Source organism: Myxocyprinus asiaticus, chromosome 28 (assembly GCF_019703515.2).
Source record: "Myxocyprinus asiaticus isolate MX2 ecotype Aquarium Trade chromosome 28, UBuf_Myxa_2, whole genome shotgun sequence".
Classification (NCBI taxonomy): Eukaryota; Metazoa; Chordata; class Actinopteri; order Cypriniformes; family Catostomidae; genus Myxocyprinus; species Myxocyprinus asiaticus.
The window spans coordinates 24106209-24132978 of NC_059371.1; the positions used below are offsets into that span (position 1 = coordinate 24106209).

Genomic DNA, 26770 nt, shown 5'->3' on the forward strand with positions numbered 1-26770 from the left:
GTTAAGTTTAATAAACAGAATTAGCCCAGATAAGTCAGTGGCGCTCTTGGACAGTGTTGATGTATGGCTTCTGCTTTGCACAGTGTTAAAATTGCACAGTTAAATTGCATCCGTGGATGCAGCGATGAATGGTGTTGACTGACAAAAATTTACAGAAGTATTCCCGAGCCCGTGTAATGATATCCATTATAGATTAATTTTAAGACAGTGACACCTGAGGATTCGGAGATCACACGCATTCAGAAGTGATTTTTCTCATTCCATTTACGCACCGAGATTTGACCGGATTCCTTGAATCTTTTAACTATATTGTGCACTGTAGAGGGTAAAATGCCCAAAACACTTTTAATTTGTCTTTGAGGAACATTGTTCTCAAAGCTCTGGATTATTCGCTGCCATATCTTTTGGCAAACTGACGAGTCTCAAACCCATCCTTGCACTTGTGGGACTAGACTTTTTTTGGAGGCTTCTTATATACTATAACATGATTGCCTCACCTGTTTAACATCTCTTGTTTGACATCACCTGGCTATTTCATCTCGTCAGATCTCGTCAGATGTCTCAACTTTTTTGGAATGTGTTGAAGGCATCAATTTCAGGAAAAAAAAACAAAAAAAACATATATCTTCAAAAAGCAATGCTGTTGATTAGGTAAAACATGAAGTGCCTTGTCTTTATACTGATTTTTTTTTGTTTATACAAGTCAAAGTACTATACTGTCCCAACCTTTTTGGAATTGGGGTTGTATTTAGATAATTAATAAAAAAATTAATTAAAAAAAACCTGCACTCATAACAATCTCTTTAAATATCACCTGTTGGGCAGCTCTTAGATTGTAAATTGGCACAGTGTAGTGATGGCACAGCCGGTGCAGAAGAAGTTCCCAGTGGAGAGGCAGCTTCTGCAGCCAATCGTGAGTTCAGGCACAGGAATGTGCACGCCCAAGGGTGAGACACAAAAAAGCCATATTTGCCTCACAACAGTATGTTTTAAAAGCAGATCCAAACAATACCTAACATTATGTTTGTTTTTGTATGTGTGCACGTCTGCATATGCAGAGGTGAGGATGCTAGAGCAAGTAGAAAAGCCCAGGTGAAGCTCACTATTGCTTATTCATCTGAGGAGAACAGATTAGTTATCACCATCCATGCCTGTAGGTAGGTATCATAAGTTATCATTATTGTAAACACAATAGAGTTTATTCATTTTATTAACTGTTGTATTTTCATTAAATATTCTATTTATTTCTACACTTTGTGCCAGAGTACAAAGTATAATTTATGGGTGCACTAAGTTTTACACCTAAAGAAATGAATAGTTCTTTTGACACATGTTTAAAATGATGTACACTCACTTGATATGAAGAATCCAGTCATACCAGCAGCCTAGGAAAAGCTGTTTTATTCTACATATGTGGGTTGTCCACCCTCATAGTGGCCTCATTTTTATTTATTTTTTAACCTTGGGTGGCAAGTATGCCTGCGAATAGGGGTTTTCTGTTGTAGCATCAGAACTGAAAACATTTGATTTTGCGTGATGCTGCATCCACACCACTAGGTGTCAGTATAAATTCCATTGTCGAATGGATTTTTTAGAAAAAAATACAAATAAAAAAATAAAGCTAATTAATAATAAAAGATTACTAATGTACCTTTAAGGCTAAAGAATAGCCTTATTTCTGTTGTTTTTTGTTTTTCACAGTTCATTTTCATAATACTGTATTCTTGTGCAGGAACTTGCCATCTTACTTTAAGGATTCCCCAGACACTTACGTCACATTCATTCTCCAACATGACAAGAACCGTAACACCAAAAAAAAGACCAGTGTTAAGAAGAAAAACCTTAAGCCTGAGTTCAATGAGAGGTTAGTGGGGAAAAAAACATTAAAGATTTAGTTCACCCAAAAATTTAAATTCTCTCATTATATACTCACCCTCATGCTATCCCAGATGTGTATGACTTTCTTTCATCTGCAGAACACAAATTAAGATTTTTAGAAGAATATCTCAGCTCTGTAGGTCCATACAATGTAAGAGGATGGTGATTAGCACTTTAAAGCTCCAAAAAACAAAGACAGTCGTAGTAAAAGTAATCCACACAGCTCCAGGGGTTGAATTAATGTCTTCTAAAGCGATACGATCACTTTGGGTGAGAAACAGATATATTTTTAAGTCCTTTTCACTATAATTGTTTACTTCTGGTTGCTTTCCAATGCATGAGTTCATGCTGCCTCTCACGTGACGTAAGTGCGTTGGCATGTTCACGTGAGAACTGATGCGATACAACCGGAAGTGCAGCTTTATTTGTTTACAAGAGAACACTGTTCACAAGCTTAATTGGTTTTGCTTTCATTTGAACATGCCAACGTGCTTATGTCACAAGAGAGGCAGCGTGAACTGATTCCCCCAATGGACGCGCATTGGAGAGCGACCAGAAGTAAACAATTGTAGTGAAAAGGACTTAAATATTGACCTGTTTCTCACCCAAAGCAATCATATCACTTTAGAAGACATTAATTAACCACTGGAGTCTTCTGGATTACTTTTACTATGACTGTCTTTACTTTTTGGAGCTTTAAAGTGCTAATCGCCATCCACTTGCATTGTATGGACCTACAGAGCTCAGATATTTTTCTAAAAATCTTCATTTGTGTTCTGCAGAAGAAAGAAAGTCATACATGGCATGAGGGTGAGTAAATGATGGGAGAATGTTCATTTCTGAGGAGTCTGAGAGCCAAATGTTAAATCTCTGTCTCTCTCTGCAGGTTTGATTTTGACATGTCACTTGTAGAAGCTAAACAGAGACACATTGAACTGTCTGTCAAAAACAGTGTTTCCTTCATGAGTCGTGAAAAAGAGCTTCTTGGAATGGTATGTGTCATGTCACTAGACAGAGAAAGCATCAGAATCACAAAACTTTTGGCTCTGCTTCCACTACGCACCATTTACATACTTTGGTCTGTAATGCTGCGAACACAAACAAGCCGAGTGATACAAACAGTGAGGCGTCCCAGTGTCCAGTAGTAAATATTAGCACTCAAATGAGACCGGAACTAAATTTTGTAAAAATAAATAATTAAATAAAAAAATCTGTATATCTAAAAGGACTGATTTTTATTTGCCATTCTGTTACAGCTTCATATAGACTTGAATCAGCTGGATCTCAAAACAGGAGTAACACAGTGGTATGTGCTGTACTTTTTTTCACTGCCATATTGATGACAGTAAACTACTCTAGCACATTACATAGAAGTGTTTGCTTACCTTTATTTTTATTTGTATAATTTCAGGTATGACTTGTTGGATGAGACCAACTGAATGGACCTTCCTATATTGACTTTTGACCATTTAATGTTTACTTACCCTGAGACTTGGAAGGGACCAGAGAGTCCTGAGTTTGATGGTGTCAGGACCATGATTGCAACATGGAATTGCTGTGCAACTTGCTTTGACCCAAACAAGCCTGCTTAAGATGCATCATAAACTATTCTAGCACATGAAGCCTAAGAGGGCATTGCCTTGAGCAATAATGTTTTTTATTTTTTTTATTTTTTTTTGTGAAAATATATGTTTTTAAGTATTTTAAGGGTTAGTTCACCCAAAGTCGTCATTTACTAACCCTCATGTTGTACACAGATGAGTTTCTTTCTTCTGTGGAACACAAAAGGTGATGTTAGGCAGAATGTTAGCATCAGTCACCATTTACTCTTTTTATGGAAAAAAGGATGCAATAAAATTGAATGGTGACTGAGGTTAACATTTTGCCTAACATCTACTTTAGTGTTTCACAGAAGAAAGTTACACGGTTTAGAGCAAAATGATGGTGATTAAATAATGACCGAATTTTCATTTTTGGGTGAACAATCCATAGCTTTTGCTTTTCTTTTTTATATAAGTTTCTGCAGTGTCAGTTTGTTACAAATGTGACTTTTAGTGTCATTGAGAATGTTTACGAGTGGGATGTTGGAGCTTCTGTTCAGCAGAGAAATTTCAGTGTTTATTAATATTCATTGTATGACATTCCAACATTTCAACAAGAAAAGTTTCTGGAACTGTTTGGTTCCCAATCCAATGCAAGTCCACATGCATTTCAAAATGCACAACAAAATATTAGTATTCTGTACATTTTGTTTAGAAGAAGAAGTATGTAAAGAAACCCAGATGAAAGGAACCATTTTCACTGTTTCCTCTTTGGAATCGAAAAATAACAAGGGGTTTGTTTAGTTATTATTTAGTCACTTGACTTCTTTTTTTATTTTTGTATGTTCTCACAATTCCAATGTAAGTTACTGCAAGATGACAATTGACTTTACACATATCGAAACATTTTCAGTCACTGTGTAATGTTTTTACCTTCCCAAAGATAAAAAAGTCTTATGTATATACAGTAAATGTTTAAACCAAAAGGCAGCATGAATATTTCTAAGCGCCAACTCTCTGAGAGAGTTATCTGCTCAAAAATGTTACAAAAAGTGCTTCTGCACCCTATGACTCAGAGTCTGTATTGCAGTTTTAATAAATATGCCATTTGCACTTTAAATGCAGTATTTGTTATGGTTTGATATTGAGTCTGGGAGTAACTAAATGTTGACCAAAGTGTGTGTGGTAGATGGTTCTTTGCCTAACCCTGCTAGTGCTGTAATATGGTTTTGTTTGTTTTTTCCTGCTCAATTTTTTTTTTTTTAAACCTTGTGTCTTCTTACTATCCATCATAAAGAGTGAAAAGACTGATTGAAAGTAAATGTATTTATTAAAATGAGGCAATAATACAGGAAATAGAAAGATAGTATGGGAATATAATTATTTCTAAATGAATTTATTAATATTAATTTTGATAATAATTTAAAGGAATAGTTCACCCAAAAATGAAAATCCTCCCATAATTTACTCACCCTCATGCCATCCCAGATGTGTACGACTTTCTTTCTTCTGCAGAACATAAATAAAGATTTTTAGAAAAATATCTCAGCTTTGTAGGTCCATACAATGCAAGTGAACGGGGGCCAGAACTTTGAAGCTCCAAAAAGCACATAAAGGCAGCTTAAAATTAATCTATATGACTACAGTGGTTAAATCCATGTCTTCCGATGCATTATGATAGGTATGGGTGATGCCACTTTCACTTCCACATTCTTCTTCTTTTGTTTTTGGCGATTTGCAGTCTTCGTGCATATCGCCAACTACTGGGCAGGGAGGAGAATTTGTAGTAAAAAAGGATTACTTATTGATCAAATTGAATATTGATAAAATGTTCACATATTTAATAGCCTAATTTACTTTAATATTTAATTAAATTGAAATTATTTCTAATACAATTAATTACAGAATATATTAATCTATTTAATGTCTACATGTCTAAAAAATACAATGAGGCAATAATACGGGAAATAGAAAGGTATGGTAAAATAATTATTATTCCTGAAATAACAATCAAATAATATTAATTTTCGTATATTATTGATCAAAATATTAATTGTATTAACATTCATAATCATAGCCTATAATATACTTATTATTCTAATTTACTTTTAAAATGGATTTTAAAATGTAAGTAATTCAATACAATTAATTAGATTACTTGAATATATTAATAAATAATTTATTAAATTTATTTTAAAAATACAGAAGAAAAATAAAAAAAGCCTAATCATTGCATGGAAACAAAAAATAGCTTTAGTCAATAAATAAATAAATAACACAAGCCTTTCGCCAGCAGGTGGTGACAAAGGCCTGACGTTAAAAAAAAAAAAAAAAAAAAAAAAAAAAAACAGCAGCCATTCATCTTTACACTACCGATGTTAGTCCTGAATGGGTGGGCACAATCGCAAGTAGGTAGCTGCATTGTGGACTCAGTGAGTTTACAGATGAGGACTAATCGGGATCTCGCAAAAAAAAAAAAAAAAAAAAAAAAAAAGGTAAACAGTCTGGAGCACAAAGAAACTCTACAACATAAACGAAAGAGACGTCAGAATTAAGAAGAATTAACAGGAGGACAGACTGCTTGACATGGATTGTCCAGATATCTGCAATACAATACGTTTCAAGAGTAAACCATATTGATACTTTGGGCGTTTTTAATTCAGTTACAAATTTATCTCTAACATTATATATAATCTTGTTAAAGATTCATGTCGACTGGAGGATCTGAAATGGATCACTTTTTAAAAAACTTTTTCAATAAAACTGGAATGTGATCGCACGTATTGGATGTATATTGTATTTATAAAGAGCGGTCGGCTCCGGAGGGAAAGAGCAAATAACACAGAGCATCTGGAAAACATCATAACAGTCAAGAATGGGGAATATTGAGAGTGTAGACGGGCAATCTGAGATGAAGCATCATATAATGCCCCTGAAAGTTCCCATGCCTGACCCAACAGAGCTTGAAGAGAGATTTGCCATAGTTTTGGTGAGTATACAACAATTATATGTAGCTATAATACAGCATATGCAACTCGAGTTTTATTTGATCTTTTACTTTCACTTGATCTTTATCTTAACATACTTTATTATATTTATTTACATTAATTCATAATTTTCTTTTCGTCAGATATACAGATTGTCACGTTTAGTTTCTTTTTCATTAAAAATAATATTTTTTTTGTTTTTGTTTTTTCTCAGGGTAATGGTACTAATCCATTCCTAAAACTTTACAGTATTCAGCGTAACCACATTGCATACATAGATTAAAAGAAGTGACAGCCCGACAGTTGTTGACACCTCTCTGATATTCAGGATGTCAGTAGTATGTGGTGTCAGTAAGAGCATACTTGATGACTTTTCAAATGTTGAACTTCCACAGCCTTTCCACCCCTATTTTGTTACTCGCACACTTCTTCTCACTCCTTTTGTCTGTAAAACTTAAAGAGCGCTGGTAAATGACGTGATGTTTATCGTGTGAGTGAAAGACAGGCACAAAATACATTTCGTATCCCGGTTGTTTTGATTGGGTAAATTACATTTAGGCAAGGGGTGTCATTTGGTGAGGGGTGCAATATAATCCATCTCCTCAAACAGCGCAACATTTTCTGAAATCCCCCAAAACTCCTACGAGCGCGAGATGACAAAAGATCCGCCTCTCTCTCTCTCTCTCTCTCTCTCTCTCTCTCTCTCTCTCTCTCTCTCTCCAGCGCCGTGTGTTACAGTAGTTAAGATACATTTGTGTTACATACACACTTACACACTCATCTGTCAACATAAATCTGACACCATGAGGCAATTATGCGTGTTTATGTAGTAGTATCATAATATCGTAACACTTGGATACAAACACAAGCACCGCCTGCTGTCAGAGTTTTAGTTGTCTTGTTTCTTTAGTCTCTTGATGTTCATCAGCTGTTTGTTATAGATAGTTTAATAGACGCTATACTGATTTTAAGTACAAATACTGAGCGATGATATATAGATAGAATGGATGGATGGATCGAAGGATAAGCAGATGGACAGATGAGTGGACAGACAGACAGACAGATAGATAGATAGATAGATAGATAGATAGATAGATAGATAGATAGATAGATAGGTAGATAGATAGATACCCTGATAGAACCCGTACATCACCAAGACATCTATTTGATGTGTTTACATCTAGAAGACGTATTTTTTAGGTTGTTTGCTCATCTTCAATACGTCTATCAGACGTTTCCTCTCGGATGTCAATAAGACATTCAGCAGATGTCTTTGAGATGTTTATGATTTAGAATGTTGGTAATTCAGATCTTTTTAAGATGTTTAGCAGATGTAAATTAGATTGTGATGCTTTCCAGATGAAAAGATCTAAAACAGACATCTCGGAGATGTATGTGTGCTATCTGGGTAGATAGATAGATAGATAGATAAGCAGATGGACAGATGGATGGATGGATAGATTGATGGATAGATAAGCAGATGTATGGAGGTATGGATAGATAGATAGATGATAGATAGATAGATAGATAGATAGATAGATAAGCAGATGGATGGATGGATAGATTGATGGATAGATAAGCAGATGTATGGAGGTATGGATAGATAGATAGATAGATGATAGATAGATAGATAGATAGATAGATCGATCGATCACCACCATTACATCTTATCTGCTACATACTTATCCAGAATCATTGTTTTATTTACAGTACTCATTTCCTCTGTAGTGGACAGAGGATGGAAAGACTGACCATCCCGGGGTGGGTCCGGGGTCACTTTTAGAGCCTCGACGGGTTCTTATTTAAGTGCAGCCATATTTCCATTCGCTGCTTTAAATTTGTGGGAAAGAATAACATTTTGAGTAACTTTTGTGTTTCAGAGCTGTTATCAGAAAACAGCATGTGCTTGGCTCTGTCTGTCTCATTTTAGAGATAAAGGGACATCAAAGTCTGTGCCTCATAGAGATCAGTCTGCTCAGGAAAAGAGGGGTTTGGCTTCACACTATGGTACTGATTAGGAATCACCCAGGTTGAAAGAGTTTCTTCCTTCAAAGTGGTACTGATACCGTCTGAATAAAATCATATTTTCTCCCAGCAGTTGCTTGTGCAGGTGTGCATTATATATATATATATATATATATATATATATATATATATAAAAGAAATGAATAAATTTTAGTTCTGACAGCCATGGTTTCTGTATGCACTCTTTTTATTTACCTTTATTACTTTCCTGAGAGCATACGTTTAAGTGTTAATCTAAACAGAAACTTCAACATGTTTCAGACAGTGACATCACCAACCCAACGTCATTTCCGCCTTTTATTTCCTGTGTGTTGCTGCTTGTGGTTCACATTTAGTTCTGTGTGTGGTTGTGTCTGGTTGTACCATCTCCCCTCCCAGATGCTTGCTCTCAGAGGGATAATGGAAGTGTATAATGATGTCATAGGTGTAGGTCATGCCAGCACTGTAATATTCATGCAATGAATGCTTTAACAGGAGCCTAGAACAGGGGGGTGGATTGTGTGTGCAGATGGATCGGGTGATGAGACCCCTGGGTTACATCAGAAGACTTCATGTGCTTTGCTAATAAAATGCATGGTTCAGGTCTAACTGAGTGCATGTGCTGTATGCATCGCTTCCCTCCTTTTTCATTGTCTGGCTGATTCAGACTCAGCTTTTTGCGGCTGGAAACAGCTGCCTGACATTTTTCCCTCGTTTGCGAAAGGAAATTTCATTGTGGAGCTGGATGTGGCCAGTTTCTTCAGCTGTGCATGGAGAGCTTAGCAAATTGGCTACTGGTTTTCTTGATGCTCTGAGTCTAGACTCTTGCATTGGTCTTCTTTGGTCACAGAAACTTCTGTGGTTTTAAATGGTAGAAGATTATGATTTCTTTTGTTAGATTAGGAACATCATAACTGGAAATGGACAGATCTGAGAGAGGCACTGAACTATCTGTCTCTTTTCATGTTCACGTCAAATTCTGCCTTGGTATGAGGTTCAGTTCAAAATAAATCAAAATCGACTCTTTACTGTCTTAAAATACACAGTCCTAGTCTTATTGTGCACATTATTTAGAAAGAACAAAATGTGTTCAGAATCTTTTATCAAGTCAAGTCATTTTTATTTGTATAGCGCCTTTCACAACACACATCGTTCAAAGCAGCTTTACAGAAGATCATGCATTAACAGAAGATACAACTGTAATATCTATAATGTCTTAGAGTCATCATTGTGTAGTTTGATAAAATACGATTGTGAATTGTGTCTAAAAATAAGTAATTAAATAATAATTGTATTTATAACCCCATATACTTATATCAAAATGTAATAAGTTGATTCTCCTCCAAAATGACTTTCCTTTTTGGCTGATGTCACCACTCCCTTTTATTTTCAACCCCTCCCCTCTAATGGATGGGAATATTAAGACATTTAATGATTCAGGTTTCGATTTTGATTCTTTTAAACAATTGCGGTTCCTCCATGGCTCTACTAACAATTCTTTTAGTACTTTTGAGAAGACATTTTTGGAAAAAGAAATGTAATTCTTATGGGATTCATTGCCCATAGTAGCCTGTAACCATTTGATGATTGATGATTGATGATTTCATATTTTACAGATTCTTGCAAATGGTGTGTTTACACCGACATTTTGAATTAAGATATTTTGTTACGTAATTTATTCATTTTTCTAAAATACCATTTAATTATAACAAAACTCATAATGTGCATCTTTAATTACACATTTTCATATCAACAACCATCCAGTAATTACTCTGATTTGAGTCTCACAAGGCATAAACACCCAAAACACAGTAACAATTCTTGTCGGACATGACAAAATAAATCACTTGCAGTTCAGTAAGTTTTTCATTCAGTAAAAAGAACTGGCATATAAGAGTCAATTGTTCAGGGGGTAGTGCTGTATGTTTTGCTTGTAGATTAAAAAGAACTGACTCATCTGACCACAGTTACGTGGACACCAGAAAGCGGCTTATTGCAAGAAAGCAGTTTTTTGCGAGAGAATAGTGTTCCTGATTACATGCTTTCTCCACAGCAACGTATTTTCTCATGACACTTGTGTAAATAACACTCATGGCATCTGAGGAAGACTTCAGTATTTTACTCTGTTTACTCTGTTTTACTCGCTTTATTTCCAGATATTCCAGAGTTGTTGCTGTGTATGTTTCCTTAAATTTTTGCGACCTGCAGCTGAATTGCGATGCAGTATTGGGGGTTTTCCTCTTACATAAAACTCTGGGATTCCCCCAATTTACAAGCGGCATATATGCGGACGTTGGGGGCAGTCGATATTTTACAGTATATGTGATCATTCCACTATACTCCCAGAAATGTTGAACTCTTTCTGCAGTGTTGACATGTTGTTGGGCTCCATGCTATGACATTTGTTATCCGTTCTGTTCCACGCACTCTTCAAACACCCATCAGAACTCCTCTTATGTGTTAACATGGCCACATTAAGCTGTGTTCTCAGAGAGAAACCTAGGTATGTTAAACCACTTTCTCTTAATCCCTTAAACAGTGTAAGGAAATCAGCGTTCTTGTTTACATGATGTTTCAGAATGCCGCTTTCTGCTAAAACCCTGGATTAAACCGTTTTCTTAAGTGCATTTAAACGTGGTCATAGAGTCATTAGTTTGGGAATTGGGCTACACTATTTGCTCTGTAGATTCAAAAGAGCCTGCTCTTAATATTCATTAGTTCAGGAATCCGAGTCAGAGTATTTTAGCATGGTGTTGCACATGCATTGGTGAAAAAATTCAGGTTCGATAACCATTAATGGAACCGAAAGTATTGAAAATAAATTGGTTCTGGAATAGATTTTTGTTTTTTTAAATGGAACCGGGTTTTGGTTCCCAACCACTTGGGTCTATTCTGGTATGTAACAGACACTTTTTTACAATCAATTCCCAAGTAATAAAACCAAGTCCCACCCTACATTTGTTTCACTTGGAAATTCATCAGATTACAGATGTAATATCAGTAGCAAACACCATTTCACGTTGACTTAAAAATTTTTGGTGGAGCACAGAGTCAATATGGAATACTCTATGGTAACTCTTACTCCTCACTCTGCATCTGAAACTGAAGTTGAGGTCTGGCTCCCCGGCTAAACTTCTCCATATGGGCCTCTGTTTTGTTAAAGAGACAGGAGGTGTAATTTTTTTAGAGGTGCAGCGATGGAGCAGGAGTGTGTGTGTGATATCCTCTTTCAAAGTGCCCCCGCTCGACTGCACAGCTGCGGATTCCTGTGGTCTGCGCTCAGTTAAAGCCACGGGAGAACTTTAGAGAGGGAAATTCCCTTTGAACTGGCTGTCTGCCACTGTGCTCTGTTGTAATGACTTTACCAACACTCTTAAGAGAATGCCATACTAAAGGGCTATTTCAAAGGCCACTTTGTTTATTTTCTCGCTGGATTACTTTGGAGTGCACTCGGAGAGATTTGCTGCTTTGACTATTCTGAGAAGCTCCTGCTTTTTGAAGTGTGTGGGGGAGTGTTTAAGAGCAAGCTTCGCCACACACAGGGAGGTGACACAGTGACCCTGCCAGCCTCATTGCCTGTCAGTCTGACTCCTGACTCAGGGCTGTCCGTCATGTCAGAGTAGTTGATAGATGTCACTCAAGTAGAACTAATGGAGTCAAGCTGTGGCCCGTGTTTATGGGGCATTAAACCAAAATAATTTTCATTAATTTGGCCCGTGCTTCATTTATCTGCACTGTGTGTCTGGTCAACCTACTTTAGGACCGAGCAGAGCAGTTCTAAAGAGCATGCAGGTGGGAAGGAATCAGCCATTGTTCGTTTGTTGTGCCACAGACTCATGCTTTGGGAGTGTACATCTGTCACCTCAATGCCCCCGTCACAATGTCAGTTCTGGGTTGACTGAGGCTCTGCTCTACACAAAAACACAGACTCACGCATGCTTTATTTTAAGTGTGACAGACAGGTTTTTGAGTATTGTGTTAAGCCAAAGTCTCTTAAAGATAATACTTTCTCATAACTCCTATCCCAGAGACAACTTTAAGTAAGCCATTTGATCATATATTTCCCTGAATCACCCTGGCTCTGAAGAGCAAAAAGAGCAAAATATTGCTCTTTTTGTTTGCACTTCCAGACTAGCCTGACATAGCAACATTGGCTCAACCAGTGGCGTAAGTTTTGGGCAGGCCTATCTGTATATCAACAAATGGAACATGGGAGTGTTTGGGAGACGTGTTTAAAAAAAGTTCCTTATCTGTTACTCACTCGACGTTGTGTCGATGTAGTGACACTAGGGGTGGCCCTTGGGAGCCCCAATCACTTCTGATCCTTGAGAAAAGGCCAATGGGAATTGGCGAGTGGAATTTGCATGCCTCTCCCCCTGACATACGGGTATAAAAGGAGCTTGCAACCACTCATTCACTCGTTTTTTTTTTTCCCCTTTTCTCCCAATTTGGAATGCCCAATTCCCACTACTTAGTAGATCCTTGTGGTGGCGTGGTTACTCACCTCAATCCGGGTGGCGGAGGACAAGTCTCAGTTGCCTCCGCTTCTGCCAGTGCATCTTACCAAGTGGCTCATTGTGCATTACACAGTGGAGACTCCGCATGTGGAGGCTCATGCAACTCTCCGCGATCCACACACAACTTACCACGCGCCCCATTGAGATTGAAAACCACTAATCACGACCACGAGGATGTTACCCCATGTGACTCTACCCTCCCTAGCAACCGGGCCAATTTGGTTGCTTAGGAGACCTGGCTGGAGTCACTCAGCACACCCTGGATTTGAACTCGCGACTCCAGGGGTGGTAGTCAGCGTCAATACTCGCAGAGCTACCCAGGCCTCGCTTTTTTTCCTTTTTTCACCCAATTTGGAATGCCCAATTCCCAGTGCGCTTTTAAGTCCTCGTGGTCATGTAGTGATTAGCCTCAATCCGGGTGGCGGAGGATGAATCCCACTTGCCTCCGCGTCTGACCCACGCATCTTATCATGTGGCTTGTTTAGCGCGTCACCACGGAGACATTGCGCGTGTGGAGGCTTCACGCCATCCACCGCGGCATCCGCGCTCAACTCACCACGTACCCCACCGAGAACGAACCACATTATAGCTCTCACTTTCATTGCATTGTTTCATTGCATTATCATATAATTGAGTTGTTCATTATATTTTTGGGATTCTTCATTGCTGTTTGTCGATCATTTTCTTAGTGACTCAGAGTGACCTTATATGACTTTAATATCTATGTTATCCATCCATGACAAATAAACAAGCAATTACTCTAATGAAATATGGATGAGCTGTTGACAGTTTAAATTGAAAAGTGCCATGGTTTATGTTTTTTGTGATATATTAAACATGATATGAAATTGTAACATTTGGACGTTGATGTCTGTGTGTGTATGTGTGCTGGGGCAAGCGGCTCTCTTGCAGCTGTGTTAAGGGTCCACTCAGAGCAGTGGTTTCCTTTCCAGCACAAAGGAGGCTCTGTCAGTGTGTGTTGTTTTAGAAAGAGGGCCTCTCCCCCCTGAGCCCTTTGTGCTCGCCTTTTTTTACTCTGGAGCTTGCAGGAACTGCTGCAAGGCTGCAGCAATTCTTAACAAATGGCATGATTTCTGTACACATCCGAAAATATACTGTTGTTTCGTTTTGTCATGTTCACACCACTTGTGATAAAGAACAATAATGTAACATTCCTTTTTCTATTTGTTTTCACCTCTTTGTCTCATTCTCACATTGTGAGTTTCATGTATTTTAAGGTTGGACAGGACTGATTGGACAGTAACTAGCTCTGTACTGGAAGTTGCCATTATTATTACCTCAGGGAGGGTTTACTCACCATGCCATCATGACACAGCCATGGTTTCCTCCTCATCTCCTGCTAGACATTTCTGGTATCTTCACAGTAAAATGTACTTGTTGATGTTAGGTACACTGTAAGCCCCTACGCATTTTTGTGGATGGACCCTTTGATGCTTAATGCTAATTTGCCGAATGGGAGACAACTTATAGGTGCTTCTTTTTGAGACTATTAATAGACCTAGTATTTTAGTACTAGTATTAGTAAATGCAACATTATTTCGCATACTGTAGCCTACAAAAAAGTATCCTACATTTTAAAGGTGCGCTGTAGGGTGCAGCACAATGCAAAAGCAATTGTGTTTAGCTACTGATACCATTGTAGAAATGTGCTATTCACAGTCAGTGGTGATTCATTTATTATATGAGAAAAAGTGTCTAATAACTGGTGGTTACAGAGATAAAATGAGCTGGTCATTTGATCATGAAAAAAACAGCTTTTATTAGACTACTACTATGACTGGAGTCTTCATGTCATATTTACAGTTAATGTAATTAACATTAACAGTAACTCTATAATGTAATTAACAGTACACTATTACAGTACTGATACTATTCATTTCTTTTGGGCTAAAAATGGCACCTTTAGGAAATGTGTAGAGTCTCATGACAACTCGAAATTGTAAGATACTGTTCAACCTGGCTAAAAGGTATGACTTTTAGACCAACCAGTCCACAAACAGAATTTCAAATCGATACAGTGAAGGTGTCAAATTTTAGCTAGCCACCTTTCCAACTTTTAATAAAGGAAATGTCTGTGAACAAATTTGATTACTCATTCCTTATTTATTTATGCAATATGAATGACTGATGTGCAGTATGTCAATAACCTGTAATACGCAGAGGGCCTGGGTAGCTCAGCGAGTATTGATGCTGACTACCACCCCTGGAGTCATGAGTTCGAATCCAGGGTGTGCTGAGTGACCACAGCCAGGTCTCCTTAGCAAACAAATTGGCCCGGTTGCTAGGGAGGGTAGAGTCACATGAGGTAATCTCCTCATTGTCACAATTATGGGTTCTCGCTCTCAGTGAGGCACATGGTAAGTTGTACATGGATCGCAGTGAGTAGCATGAGCCTCCACATGCTGTGAGTCTACACGGTGTCATGCACAGGGTTGGGGAGTAACGAAATACATGTAACGGGATTACGTATTTAAAATACTGTATTCCACTACAGTTACAATTTAAATCATTGGTATTTAGAATACAGTTACATTCAAAAAGTATTTTGATTACTGAAGAGATTACTTTGCATTTTATTGTCATTTGTTTCATTTAATATTTAGTCCTTTCAGATGGACAAATTTATACATATAAATGATGTGATCCAAAGTGCATTTGAACAGCGGTGAAACACTTTCTTATGATATGTTTTCATACACATTCATACGAGCAGACAGAGAAGTAAGTTTAAAGTAAGTTTGGAGCACATGAAATAGAAATAAACCATGTGTAAATTGTCAGCTTTAAGCTAAGCTAAAATGCTATTTCTAGCCATTTTACATGCACGTTACCAGGCACGATCATATTTTTTTATCAAGAAAATTCACGTTGGATCATAATTTTATTTTTTCTAGTAAGACCTTTGATATTAGGGCAAAAATCATATTCTTGATAATAATTTTTGTATTGTTTTCCTGTAAAAATATCTAAAAATCCTTAAAACAAGATCAGTTTGATTTATCTTGTTTTAGAAACAACACTGCATAAGATATTTAGGTTTTTCAGAAAATGTATTTTTAACATGTGTATTTTGTCTTACTGTACTGGCAGAGTTTTTATAGTCAAAACAAGTGAAAAAATCTACCAGTGCTGAAGAAGTAATCCAAAGTATTTAGATTACGTTACTGACCTTGAGTAATCTAACGAAATACGTTACAAATTACATTTTACAGTGTGTATTCTGTAATCTGTAGTGGAATACATTTCAGAAGTAACCCTCCCAACCCTGGTCATGCACAGCGAGCCATGTGATAAGATGCGCGGATTGACTGTCTCAGAAGCAGAGGCAACTGAGATTTGTCCTCCACAAGGGCCTACTAAGTATTTTGAATGCCCAGTTCCCACTTGGGAGAAAAGGGGATAAAATTAAAAAAATTAAAAATAACCTGTAATACGCTTCCCTTGTCTCCTTCCAAACAAATGATGTTTTCTTTCTTCCATGTTGCACAAAATTTTTTTCCTATTAAAATCATGGTTAGGTTTTGGTTTTGGGTAAGGGGTAACACTTTTTGATTATGTTTACGCAGTGGCGGCCCGTGCATTTTAAGTCTAGGCCTTCAGTGCGATTCATGCCATTAAGAAAACAGTTTCACAGTGAATAAGACACCGTATCATAGATTACGTGGCAGTCAACTAATAATACCAATTGACATTTTAAAAACACGTCCACGCACAAAAGCCAGAACCAAGGAGGTCTAATACCAAGAAAAAGCTCTCTAATAATATTTGTGATTTAAATTTTGCTTGCAATAAATGTAGTTTTGTCAGGGTACACAGTTACTTTTCTTAACTTAATCCGACACTGAACGCTCAAGCAGCCTAATTTACACTTAGAAAACTCCCGATGTTGCTATAACAATGCATGATCATGCAGAACATCTCAGGTTTTTAAATCCATAAGGATCTCTTTCTCAGCAGCAATAACAGGAGTGATGACTCATCAGCAAGATCTCGCGCTCATCGCTTTCAAATTACGTACATCACTTAAAGTGTGATTGCATCACTCAAGGCCAGCTAGAAGGCCTGGACTGGGACATATCCTAAAGACCACACCCACCAAGAACAATTAAATCAGTCAGATTGGCTGATGAATCTGACAATCTGACTTTAGATGCCTATTCACTGCACTGTTGAGGGATTCTGTGGAAATTCTTAAGGCCTGACGGGATGGAGCTCAGATTCACGCGCTGCTTCAGCTAAGGAGCATGCGATTTGTGAAACAGTTGTCGCACTTTGCTTGCAGGCATCGAGGAATAAATTCTGATTGAATAAACTTTTTGTTTTTGCTATTCATTTGTAGATGAATTAGGAGTGGAAAGCGATTGAAAATACACAGGTTTATGTTTGACACATATTTGACACATTCACATGGTTAGAATTAATCCCATTGATCTTTAATATCTGAGATTTGTTTGTTCATGACACCATATGAGAGTATTGAAGCATTTAATGTATTTATGTGTGGCACATCCTGTACTTTCAAAGAGAAAGAGAATCTCTAATGTCACAAAGAGGTACACATCTGGAACCCTATTTATGACCCTCAGTAGTTGACATTCCTGAAATCATGCCTCATTACAGGAAAGACTTCTAAGAAGCTGCAAAACTAATGATACATTTAATAGATCTTAAAGGTTAAGTGCATAATTTTTGTTTATGTTAAAACATTTTCTCCTATCTCAGCTTAATTTGGATAGACATCTATAAGCAAGCTATTCATAGGTTGATTTCTCTGAAAAGTGTAAATGCTGCCAAAGCAAATCAAAGCAGTGCTCTGTTTATTTGAGCATCCTGACCAGCCTAATGTAGCAACATTGTCTTGACCAATGGCATCAGTTTGGGCGGGATTTTCTGTTTGTGTGACCAATGGAAGGCAGGGGGAGTGTTTGGGAAATCTGTTCGAAAATTTTGCAATTCTGTTCGGTGCCACTTCGTTTTCACACTTGCACATTTTTGCGGGAAATGTGTTTTCTCTTTAACCTGACATGTGAGTTACGGCTGGCATGCTGAGCTGCAGAACCATCAGGGAATTTCTTGGTGGAGAAGTGCAAAGTACACAAGCCTGTAGGAGGCACAGCACAGCTGTAGACCATCGAGGTGTTAATGGCCACATCAACATGATCTTATGGGACTTTACAGCCTCTGTGTTTTCCTGTTAACCCACTGTGTTGTTGAAGAATTTGGATGGAAAGTTTTGTAAGCTGTGCATTTTCAGTACTCTCTAACAATTGTAGAACGCTGAAGTGGCATTACTGATTTTAATTTCAAAGAGCAAATTTAATCTCTTTTCACTTCTGATAACAGTGGTGTGTTCAGGGGCATGTGAACAGAGGCAACAGAAAACTGCAGTGACAAACTATATGATATGGTTATTAGACTGAGGTTTTCATGTGTAAATAGTAGTAATTAATATGTTATATTGCTATAGGGTAATTGTGGCAGGAAGGAGGGCGGGGCCGGGCCGTGATGCTGCACACCCGGCCCCTAATCAGGCTAATCAAGCCCTCCAGAGGGATAAAGGCGACCGGAGGCGGCAGTTCGAGAGAGAGAGAGAGAGAGAGAGAGAGAGTTATGGGCTGCTGCCCTGCATGTGTTTATGTTTGTGACTTTTTGTTTTATTAAAAGATTATTTACACTACCGGTCAAAAGTTTTTAAACACTTACTCATTCTTTATTATATATTTTTTCTTCACATTTTAGAATAATAGTAAAGTCTTCAAAACTATGGATAACATAAATGAAACTATGGGAATTATGCTGTGACTAAACAAAATCCAAAATAAATCAAAACTGTGTTATATTTTAGCATCTTCAAAGTAGTCACCCTTTGCTTAGAATTTGCAGACATGTACGCTTGACATTTTCTCAACCAACTTCTTGAGGTATCACCCTGGGATGCTTTTTAAACAGTATTGAAGGAGTTACCATCTATGTTGGGCACTTATTGGCTGCTTTTCTTTATTATTTGGTCCAAGTCATCAATTTCAAAAACTTTTTTTTATTTTTATTAAATTTTAGTTGTAATTAAATAAATTAATATGGTGGCACAATTATATTTTTGTCTACAAAATTAATTTCAAACATTTAAGCATATGCCTTCAGATCAAAAGATTTTTAAGATCATGAGAAACATTTCAGTCAAGTGTTTCAAAACTTTTGACCGGTAGTATATATTGTCAAACCGGTTCTCACCTCCTTTCCATTGAACTTTGTTACAGTAGTTTACGCATGTCTGTGAACTTTTTTTTAATCAACATCAAGATTTTAGTTTTTTTTTTTTTATAGTATTTGTTTAACAGAAAGTGTATATTTTTGGGTACAGCTTCATCTGGCCACCACTAGTCACATTTTGCACCATTTTTAAGGTGTGGTTAAACTACTTTTTCGACTCAATTCACTCCTATTCAAGCGGATCTGAATGCGAGACCGAATATCACAAGCACATGCAAAGAAATTTGGCACCCCGCTGCATATGAAAGCTTAAGTTTGGCGAACTCTGATCTGCGCATGCAGGTGGTAAGGTGACGAGTGACCAATAGAACATTGAAATATTGATCAATACAGAGAATACAAATACTATATGGCCAAAAATATGTGGACACCCCCTTCTAATTAAAGAGTTTGGTTACTCCGTTAATACCACTGAAGATAAATCATAATTCTACTCCAAACAATGGCATTCTATTGCATTCGGTGCTTCCAACTTTATGGCAACAGTTTGGGGAGAGCCCTTTTCTATTCCAGCATGAAAATGCCCCTGTGCACAAAGCAAAGTCCATAAAGAAATGGTTTACTGTGTCTGATATGGAAGAAATTGACTGGCCTGCAAAAAGCCCAGACCTGAACCCCACTGAACACCTTTGGGGTGAATTGGAACACCAACTGAAAGTCAGGCCCCATCGCCCAACATCAGTGCTGGACCTCAGTGATGCACTTGTGTCTGAATGGGAGCAAATCCCTGCAGCCATGTCACTACATACAGTATAGTGGAAAGCCTTCCCAGAATATTGGAAGTTGTTATTACAGCAAAGGGGGAAATTGATGCCTATGGTTTTGAAATTGAAGGTTCATCAAGCACATATTGGTGTCCACAAACTTTTGACCACATAGTGTATTTCAAAGTTGCATGTTTTTATTGATGCAGGAAAGTGAGTTGACTGTACATTTTAACATTCTGAATATAATATTATTTGTAATTTGTGTTTTTTTATTTATTTTTTTTATCATAAGCTTTCAAGTGTGACATTAGATTCTGTCCGTGGCAGTGTCCGAACTAATCTTGTGACCGTGGCTTTAATCAACTTTTTCTTCACAGGTTAATTTGAAATGGTACTGCGGTGACAAATGAATTTTTAAAAGCTAAAAAAATTCAGAATCCATAGTCTTTCAATTACAGTTTTTTTTTTAAAATGCTTTGGTACTATTTTCACATGCAAGTGGTACATTTTCAAAACTCAGTACAAAACATCAAACTAATCACACTTGTAACAAAGCTAGTAGTTCTTTCAAAACCTCCTAACATGCTTTCATCAGGGTTGTACTTGTTTGTTTACTGAATCACATAGTGGACATTGATGGCCCAGATGTTACTGGGCTCACTAGTTTTCTGCCCTCTTTCTCCCTCTGATGCCCACTCTGTGACTCCAGACTTTCTGTCTGGCCAACCAAAGCGAGTAAAAAACAATTATATGATCATAAAAATGGCATGCATAATAAAAATCAAAATGCTGCTTACATATTTTTTAGGTGAGGTGTAGCATGTCTCACCAGACTGATCTCACAGTGAATTTGGAAACAGTTGGTTGACTTTTCTTTACAAAGTGGCACCAAAAGTAGGCTGTGAAGCAAATTATTTTAAGTTGTACAGGGCAGGCTGTAATACAGTGAAAAGGATGCATATTTTATAAACTAAACCCCCAACCCAGACCTCAAACCTAAACCTAAGCATCAATGGAGTAAAAATGTTATCCCTTACAAAAACAGAGATTTCTGGCAAACTTGCTGCAAGCTTGCCTCAAAATGTGCAACTAATTTTTTCACATGCAAATTAGCTTTTCGGCAAACTCTTCATTGTTGCCAAAGGTTTGCTGCAAGTTCACCACTACCAGTGAAGAGCTGCTAACTTCTGGCAAAAATTTGCGGCAAATCGCAAGCTCATTTGCAACAAGTTTGCCAGAACTTTAGATTTTTCGCAAGGGATGTTACAGGAAAAAATGCAACCTCTGAATTGCGCTCGTCACTAATTATGCAAACGCAATTACTTCCTGGTTTCAACACGGGATCCGACTTTAAAGTTCTATTGAATACAATCATACCACCGTATTACTAGGTGGCGACAGTGAGGAGAAATGTGTTGAAATTGAAGAGGAGAAGAAGCTAGCGGTATGCTACGCTAATAGGCTAAGTGTTTAGCTTGTGAGCTAACTGGAGAAAAAAGAACAATGTTAAATTTCACCATTTATATCTTTGGTTTAATAATATAATATGTGACATACAATTTAAAAGTTATTCTGTTATATTTACATATTCACAGTTAAGACATCATGAATCATTCAGTGATTGCATAGGATTTTTTTAGTTCTTTAAGCCAATAGAATCACTTTAAGATCCAAGGGGGGTGTTACTTGGAGTGGGCGTGTTGTGTAGTGGGTGTTCCTTGACGTCTTGCGGGACGCAGACAGATACACTTGGTTAACACGCTAGAGCCGATGCAAAAATGTGATTGGAGATGGTGCTTGTCAGTGAGTTGGCATAATGTGGCGGATACTAGGGTACTGGAACTCTCGGAAACAACATGCCTACTTCCCGAATTTTCATGTTGGTCTCACCATAGGACACGTCAACTTCCCAAAAGTATTTCTTGCCAACCGCTGTTTATTTTTATTGTTATGACATATGTTATGTGTTTAATAATAGTAATAATAATAATATTTTATTAGTAGTATAAGTACAATAGTATGTGTTGTCGCTGTTGTGAATTAACCAAATTCCTGAATGGTTTGGAATGAGGATTGTTTGTGTTCCTTGTGTAATCAACTGGTGGGGGAGGGTGAGGCAGTTCTATAGTACCTCCACCTCACTTTTTCTGTGGTGAGATAGGTGAGGCATTTGTGTTTTGTAGATTTGCCTTTGTTGTGATTGCCTGGTTCAGGTTTCTGGTTAGGACTGGGACATAGGTTGTCAGTGCAGTGAATGGAGGACAACATCTCCTCTTTCATACCAGCAGTCTGTTACTCACAGTAAACTGTTGCTGTTAAATGCAAGTGTTGGTCCCCCTGGCTTTTTGATGCCATTGACAGTTGAGGTTTCCATGCTAATTTATTGTAGTATGCATTGCTTAAAGAAAAACATGAGGAGGAACTACAAGATTTTGTTGATGTTTGGTAAGACATGGGATTCCACCCATGGCCCAATACTGAAGTCTAATTTACACATCTTATGTGATGTCATTCCTTATGAACATTTTGTTATATAAGATTCCATTCATCTAAAAAATATGATACCATGTGTCATGTTTTGAGTTTTTTCTAAGGGTATTCAGAGTTTTAGAGCTTTTTTCTCATAATTTATCCAAAGATACCAAGATCCCACATTTGCATATTACAAGTAGGACTAATTAATCATTTTAATCAAATTAATTACATGAAATACTGATTGACTAATCAAATTAATCACAATTAATCACACGTATTTATCAATATTTGTTGATTTGCAAATATTATGGCAAATGAAAGAAAAAAGTGGCTTTAGAAGTCAATATACTGTATTGTTGTTTTATTTCTATATCATCCAACATAACCCTATCATTGGCTAACAGTCCACAGCAATTAATTTGGGGCTGGTGATTTTTATTGCAATTTATTACCAAAATTACATGCAGGATTGGATAAGCTCTTCAGGGGTTAATTTTGAGCCCTTTCCAGATGACTTTGGCACATGGGACTTTCTCAGTAGGCTTTGCTTTTCAGATTGGATGTGCTGAAGATATTGCTGAGTAAAAATACATAATATTGCTTGTCTGAGGTCAAACTTAGTCCTCCTTGAAACTGAGGGAGAAAAACCAAAAATGGACTTTTGGGACTTTTTGTATTTTGTCTGAACCAGTCTTGATGAAATATTCAAATTCCTTCTGTTTAATATAGTGAAACAGAGAGCTATTGTCAGTAAGGAAATAAAAAATGGTTGGAAAGTTTTAATATTTTACTGTACAGAAGGGTTTCAACATAAAATTTTCCCCAAAAGTGCCCAAAAATATTTGGCAGAATGAAAGGAAAATTAAAAAGGATAGCACTTCAACAGACCCTGCATGGTGTGAGTAGCCCAGTAAGAGCTATTGTCACAGGCTCAGCATCCACTAACTTCCAGAGTCAGTGTGCATTCCTCAGGTCCTGCATTGACGCTTGGTGCCTGGGGACCTATTAGATGGAGCTCAGTAGCTGTATGAAGGAGACAGTCAGATGGGGAGACAATGTGTGTCTGGCAGTTTGCTCCGGTCCAGTCGGCTATGCTGACACATGCTAGATCCATTGAAATGATATGAGATCCCACTACATACCTAGCACACCCCCTCTTTCTGTACTTCAGTACTGTTAGAACTCGAGCCAGGGAGTGCATTCTACCTGGTTACCAAGTAGTCAAAGTGACGTTTAAAGTGTTGCAGTTTGTAAACCACTCTAATTGGCTTTTAGGGTTTAAGTTATATTAAGGTTGTAGATTTGAGTGAGCTTTAAAAGACTTTATAATGGATGTGTCCTAGCTTCTAGCCTCAGTCATGGGGGAAGACACCCAGAGCTGTGCATGGACGAAAAAAGTTTTTGCATTGTTTTGTGTTTATAAAGACAGCTTTGATGAACTCCCACTGCCCTCTCAGAATGGACAGAGAGCTGGCCAAATAAGGCTGTAAAAATGTGCAGCCCACTTTTAAACATGCCATAGCTGTGCCCATGGTGAAGACTAATATTTGACCACACCAATATGGGGAAGGAGAGCTTCAGTGTCTTTTGTCTGTCTCTTAAAGGGCTAGATCACTTAGAAATGAACATTTTGTCATTATTTACTCATTCTCATGTCATTCCAAACCTACCTGTATATGCCAACCTGGTCTCATATGGCACTTTTCCACTGCACGTTACGGTTCGACTCGACTCGACTCTACTCGCTTTACTTTGCTGAGCTTGCTTTTCCACTGCAGTTTAGTGCAGCCTCAATGTGGGTGGGATTATAGGCTGATCGTCATAATTGCGGCGCCTCTACTGCCGTGACATCATCTTAAACGCGACACAAACACACAACAAAGGAGCAATGGAGGATATCGAAGGAATGGTGTTCTTGATTCTCAGCATGTGGCTGTTTTTCACAGCAAGACGACAAACTTTGTTTCAAAAGAGGCTGACGGCAGCAAGACAAAATACCGCTAAAATTTTGGGAAATCATACAACAAAGCACAGACGAGGACATCGCTGTGTTAGCTCAAAGACGACACATGAGGGTAAGCTTAACTGCCATCTAGCTTATAGCAATGACGCTGGTAGTGACGATATTCTCTGACCAATCAGTGATCTGCAGGGTTTTGATGTCACATTTAGTATAGGCTCGGCTCGCTTGGAACCTCGACCGAGGTGGTATTAAAAAAAGTACCAGGTACCAGGTACTATCCACAGTGGAAAACCCCCAAAAAGCGAGCAGAGTCGAGTCAAGCCGTACCGTGCAGTGGAAAAGCCCCTATAGAATCACATTACTACACCTACATTTTGGTTTAATTTTTACATGGTCTGTTGTATGTGCTGGGGCAGTTTCCTGGTTAAATAAGTTTCACACAAATCACAAGTAAAATTCAAAAACACTTACTTTTTGGTCTGTTCCTCACACAATGCAATTTGTGACATCTTATTACTATAGTGCATGATTTGTTAGGCGATACATTCTAACGTTTGTATTTCATTACCAACTACATTTACAGATCAAATTGCTCAGTATTTTAACTGATAGAGCGTTGCACTTGAGATGCAAAGCACCAGGATTTGAGTCCTGAAAAGCGAGTGTTTTGACACGTGTGCCGAATCTGTTATAGAAGCACCACAAAATGACGTGAAATTGGACATTTCAACTCAGAACTGCCTCGATACTTGTAATTTTGCAAAAATTTCATCACAGTCACAGAATTGTCATGAGATCAGGCTGCATATGCTCTTGTAACACAAAACAAGAATCTTTAAATATATATTTTCCATTCTTTGACAGTTCCCATCTAGTCATATAATGAATGTTACTATAACTTTTGCGTACAGAATTCTGATTTGTCACAGTGTCTTGGTGAAATTAACAATAGAGGTGCTACAACATCTGTTTCACACAAATCACAGCCACAGTTTATGACTTTATAAACACTTATTTTTCGCACCATTACTCACACACTGCAATGTTATTAGATTGAAACACTTTTACCATAACGCACCATTTGAAAAATGATTCATTTTAAAGGAATATTCCATGTTCAATACAAGTTAAGCCCAATTGACAGCATTTGTTGCATAATATTGATTTCCACAAAAAAAATTTATTTACTCTTCCCTTCTTTTCTTTAAAAAAGCAGAAATCAAGGTTATAACGAGGCACTTACAATGGATGTGAATGGGGCCAATTTTGGGGGGGTTTAAAGGCAGAAATGTGAAGCTTATAATTTTATAAAAGCACTTTAATTCTTCTGTTAAAACTTGTGAATTATTTGAGCTGCAAAGTTGTTTAAATAGTCATTTTTACAATCATTTTAGGGTTTGTTGACATTTCATCGTCATGCAACAAAGTTGTAAAGTTGGCTATAACTTTACACAGATAAGTTTAGTAAGTGATTTTATCACACTAAAATCATGTTTACACGCATATATTGTTTATGTCTTGTGGCTATACTTTTGAAAAATGTTTTAGCATCCAAAAATTGGCCTGCATTCACTTGCTTTTTTTAAAGAAAAGGAGAGACATGTTAAAATAAATTTGTTGTAATCAACATCATGCCACAAATGCTGTTGATTGAGCTTAACTTGTATTGAACTCGATATATTCCTTTAACGCTTGTATTACAGACTCACCTACATGCACACACTTATACCAATGTGATTAGCTTCCACTGTAGCTCACCTGAAGTGTTGAACTTTTGACTCTGAAATATGCTATTCCAGACCAGTCAAGCACACAAGCTGACACGTGAGACGAGAGTGTCATAGAAACGACACGAAATTATGTGGTTGCTTCAGAAAATGTGCTTTTCCTTTCTCGTTTTGTTTTTGGACACTATCGGTTAGGTTTAGGTGTTGGTTCAAGGTAAGGATTACTGTTTTGTGTCTACCTCTTAGTTGATTTTTTGATTACTATTGGTTAGGTTTAGGTTAAAGTTTTAGGTTAGGGAGGTACGTTTTACTCCAACTAATATTCCCCTTGAAACCTTGTCTGATTTTGACACCATTACACTCGCTTTTGGCGCCCCCACTGGACATTTCACTGGGAAACTCCAGCCAAACGTGTAATAAGGCAAGGAATTTAGTTTTGCTAAAATGTTACCATGGTCACGTAATGTTTATGAGACCAGGCTGGATAATTCATAGTGACCACAGGCTGTCAAGCTCCAAAAAGGGCAAAAAAGAAGGCACCATATAATTAGTCCAATCAACTTGTGCGTTATATTCCGCCATATTCTTCTGAACCATGCAGTTTCGGTCTGTTTATCACACAAAGCTATCATATGTCTTCAGGAGACTTGGAATATAGAGAATGAGTTGTATGGAATAAC

The 26770-nt window shown here is 37.5% G+C and overlaps 2 protein-coding genes across 8 annotated transcripts in view; both read left to right on the forward strand.

The window, feature by feature from the left end:
• LOC127419136 (extended synaptotagmin-1-like) overlaps positions 1-4543 on the forward strand; it is a 29030-nt gene extending 24487 nt beyond the window's left edge. For both annotated transcript variants that reach the window (XM_051660292.1, XM_051660291.1), the window contains 6 exons: positions 826-947; positions 1059-1157; positions 1733-1864; positions 2765-2870; positions 3135-3184; positions 3290-4543. In XM_051660292.1, coding sequence (XP_051516252.1) covers positions 826-947; positions 1059-1157; positions 1733-1864; positions 2765-2870; positions 3135-3184; positions 3290-3317 — 537 coding nt within the window. In that variant the 3' untranslated portion in view covers positions 3318-4543. The remainder of the gene's footprint in view (positions 1-825; positions 948-1058; positions 1158-1732; positions 1865-2764; positions 2871-3134; positions 3185-3289) is intronic.
• A 1250-nt stretch (positions 4544-5793) lies between these two features.
• LOC127419518 (formin-like protein 3) overlaps positions 5794-26770 on the forward strand; it is a 489255-nt gene continuing 468278 nt past the window's right edge. For all 6 annotated transcript variants that reach the window (XR_007893684.1, XM_051660971.1, XM_051660973.1 and 3 more), the window contains exon 1: positions 5794-6408. Coding sequence is in view for 5 of the 6 variants with exons in the window: in XM_051660971.1 (XP_051516931.1) it covers positions 6295-6408 (114 nt within the window). In the remaining variant the exon portion in view is untranslated. The remainder of the gene's footprint in view (positions 6409-26770) is intronic.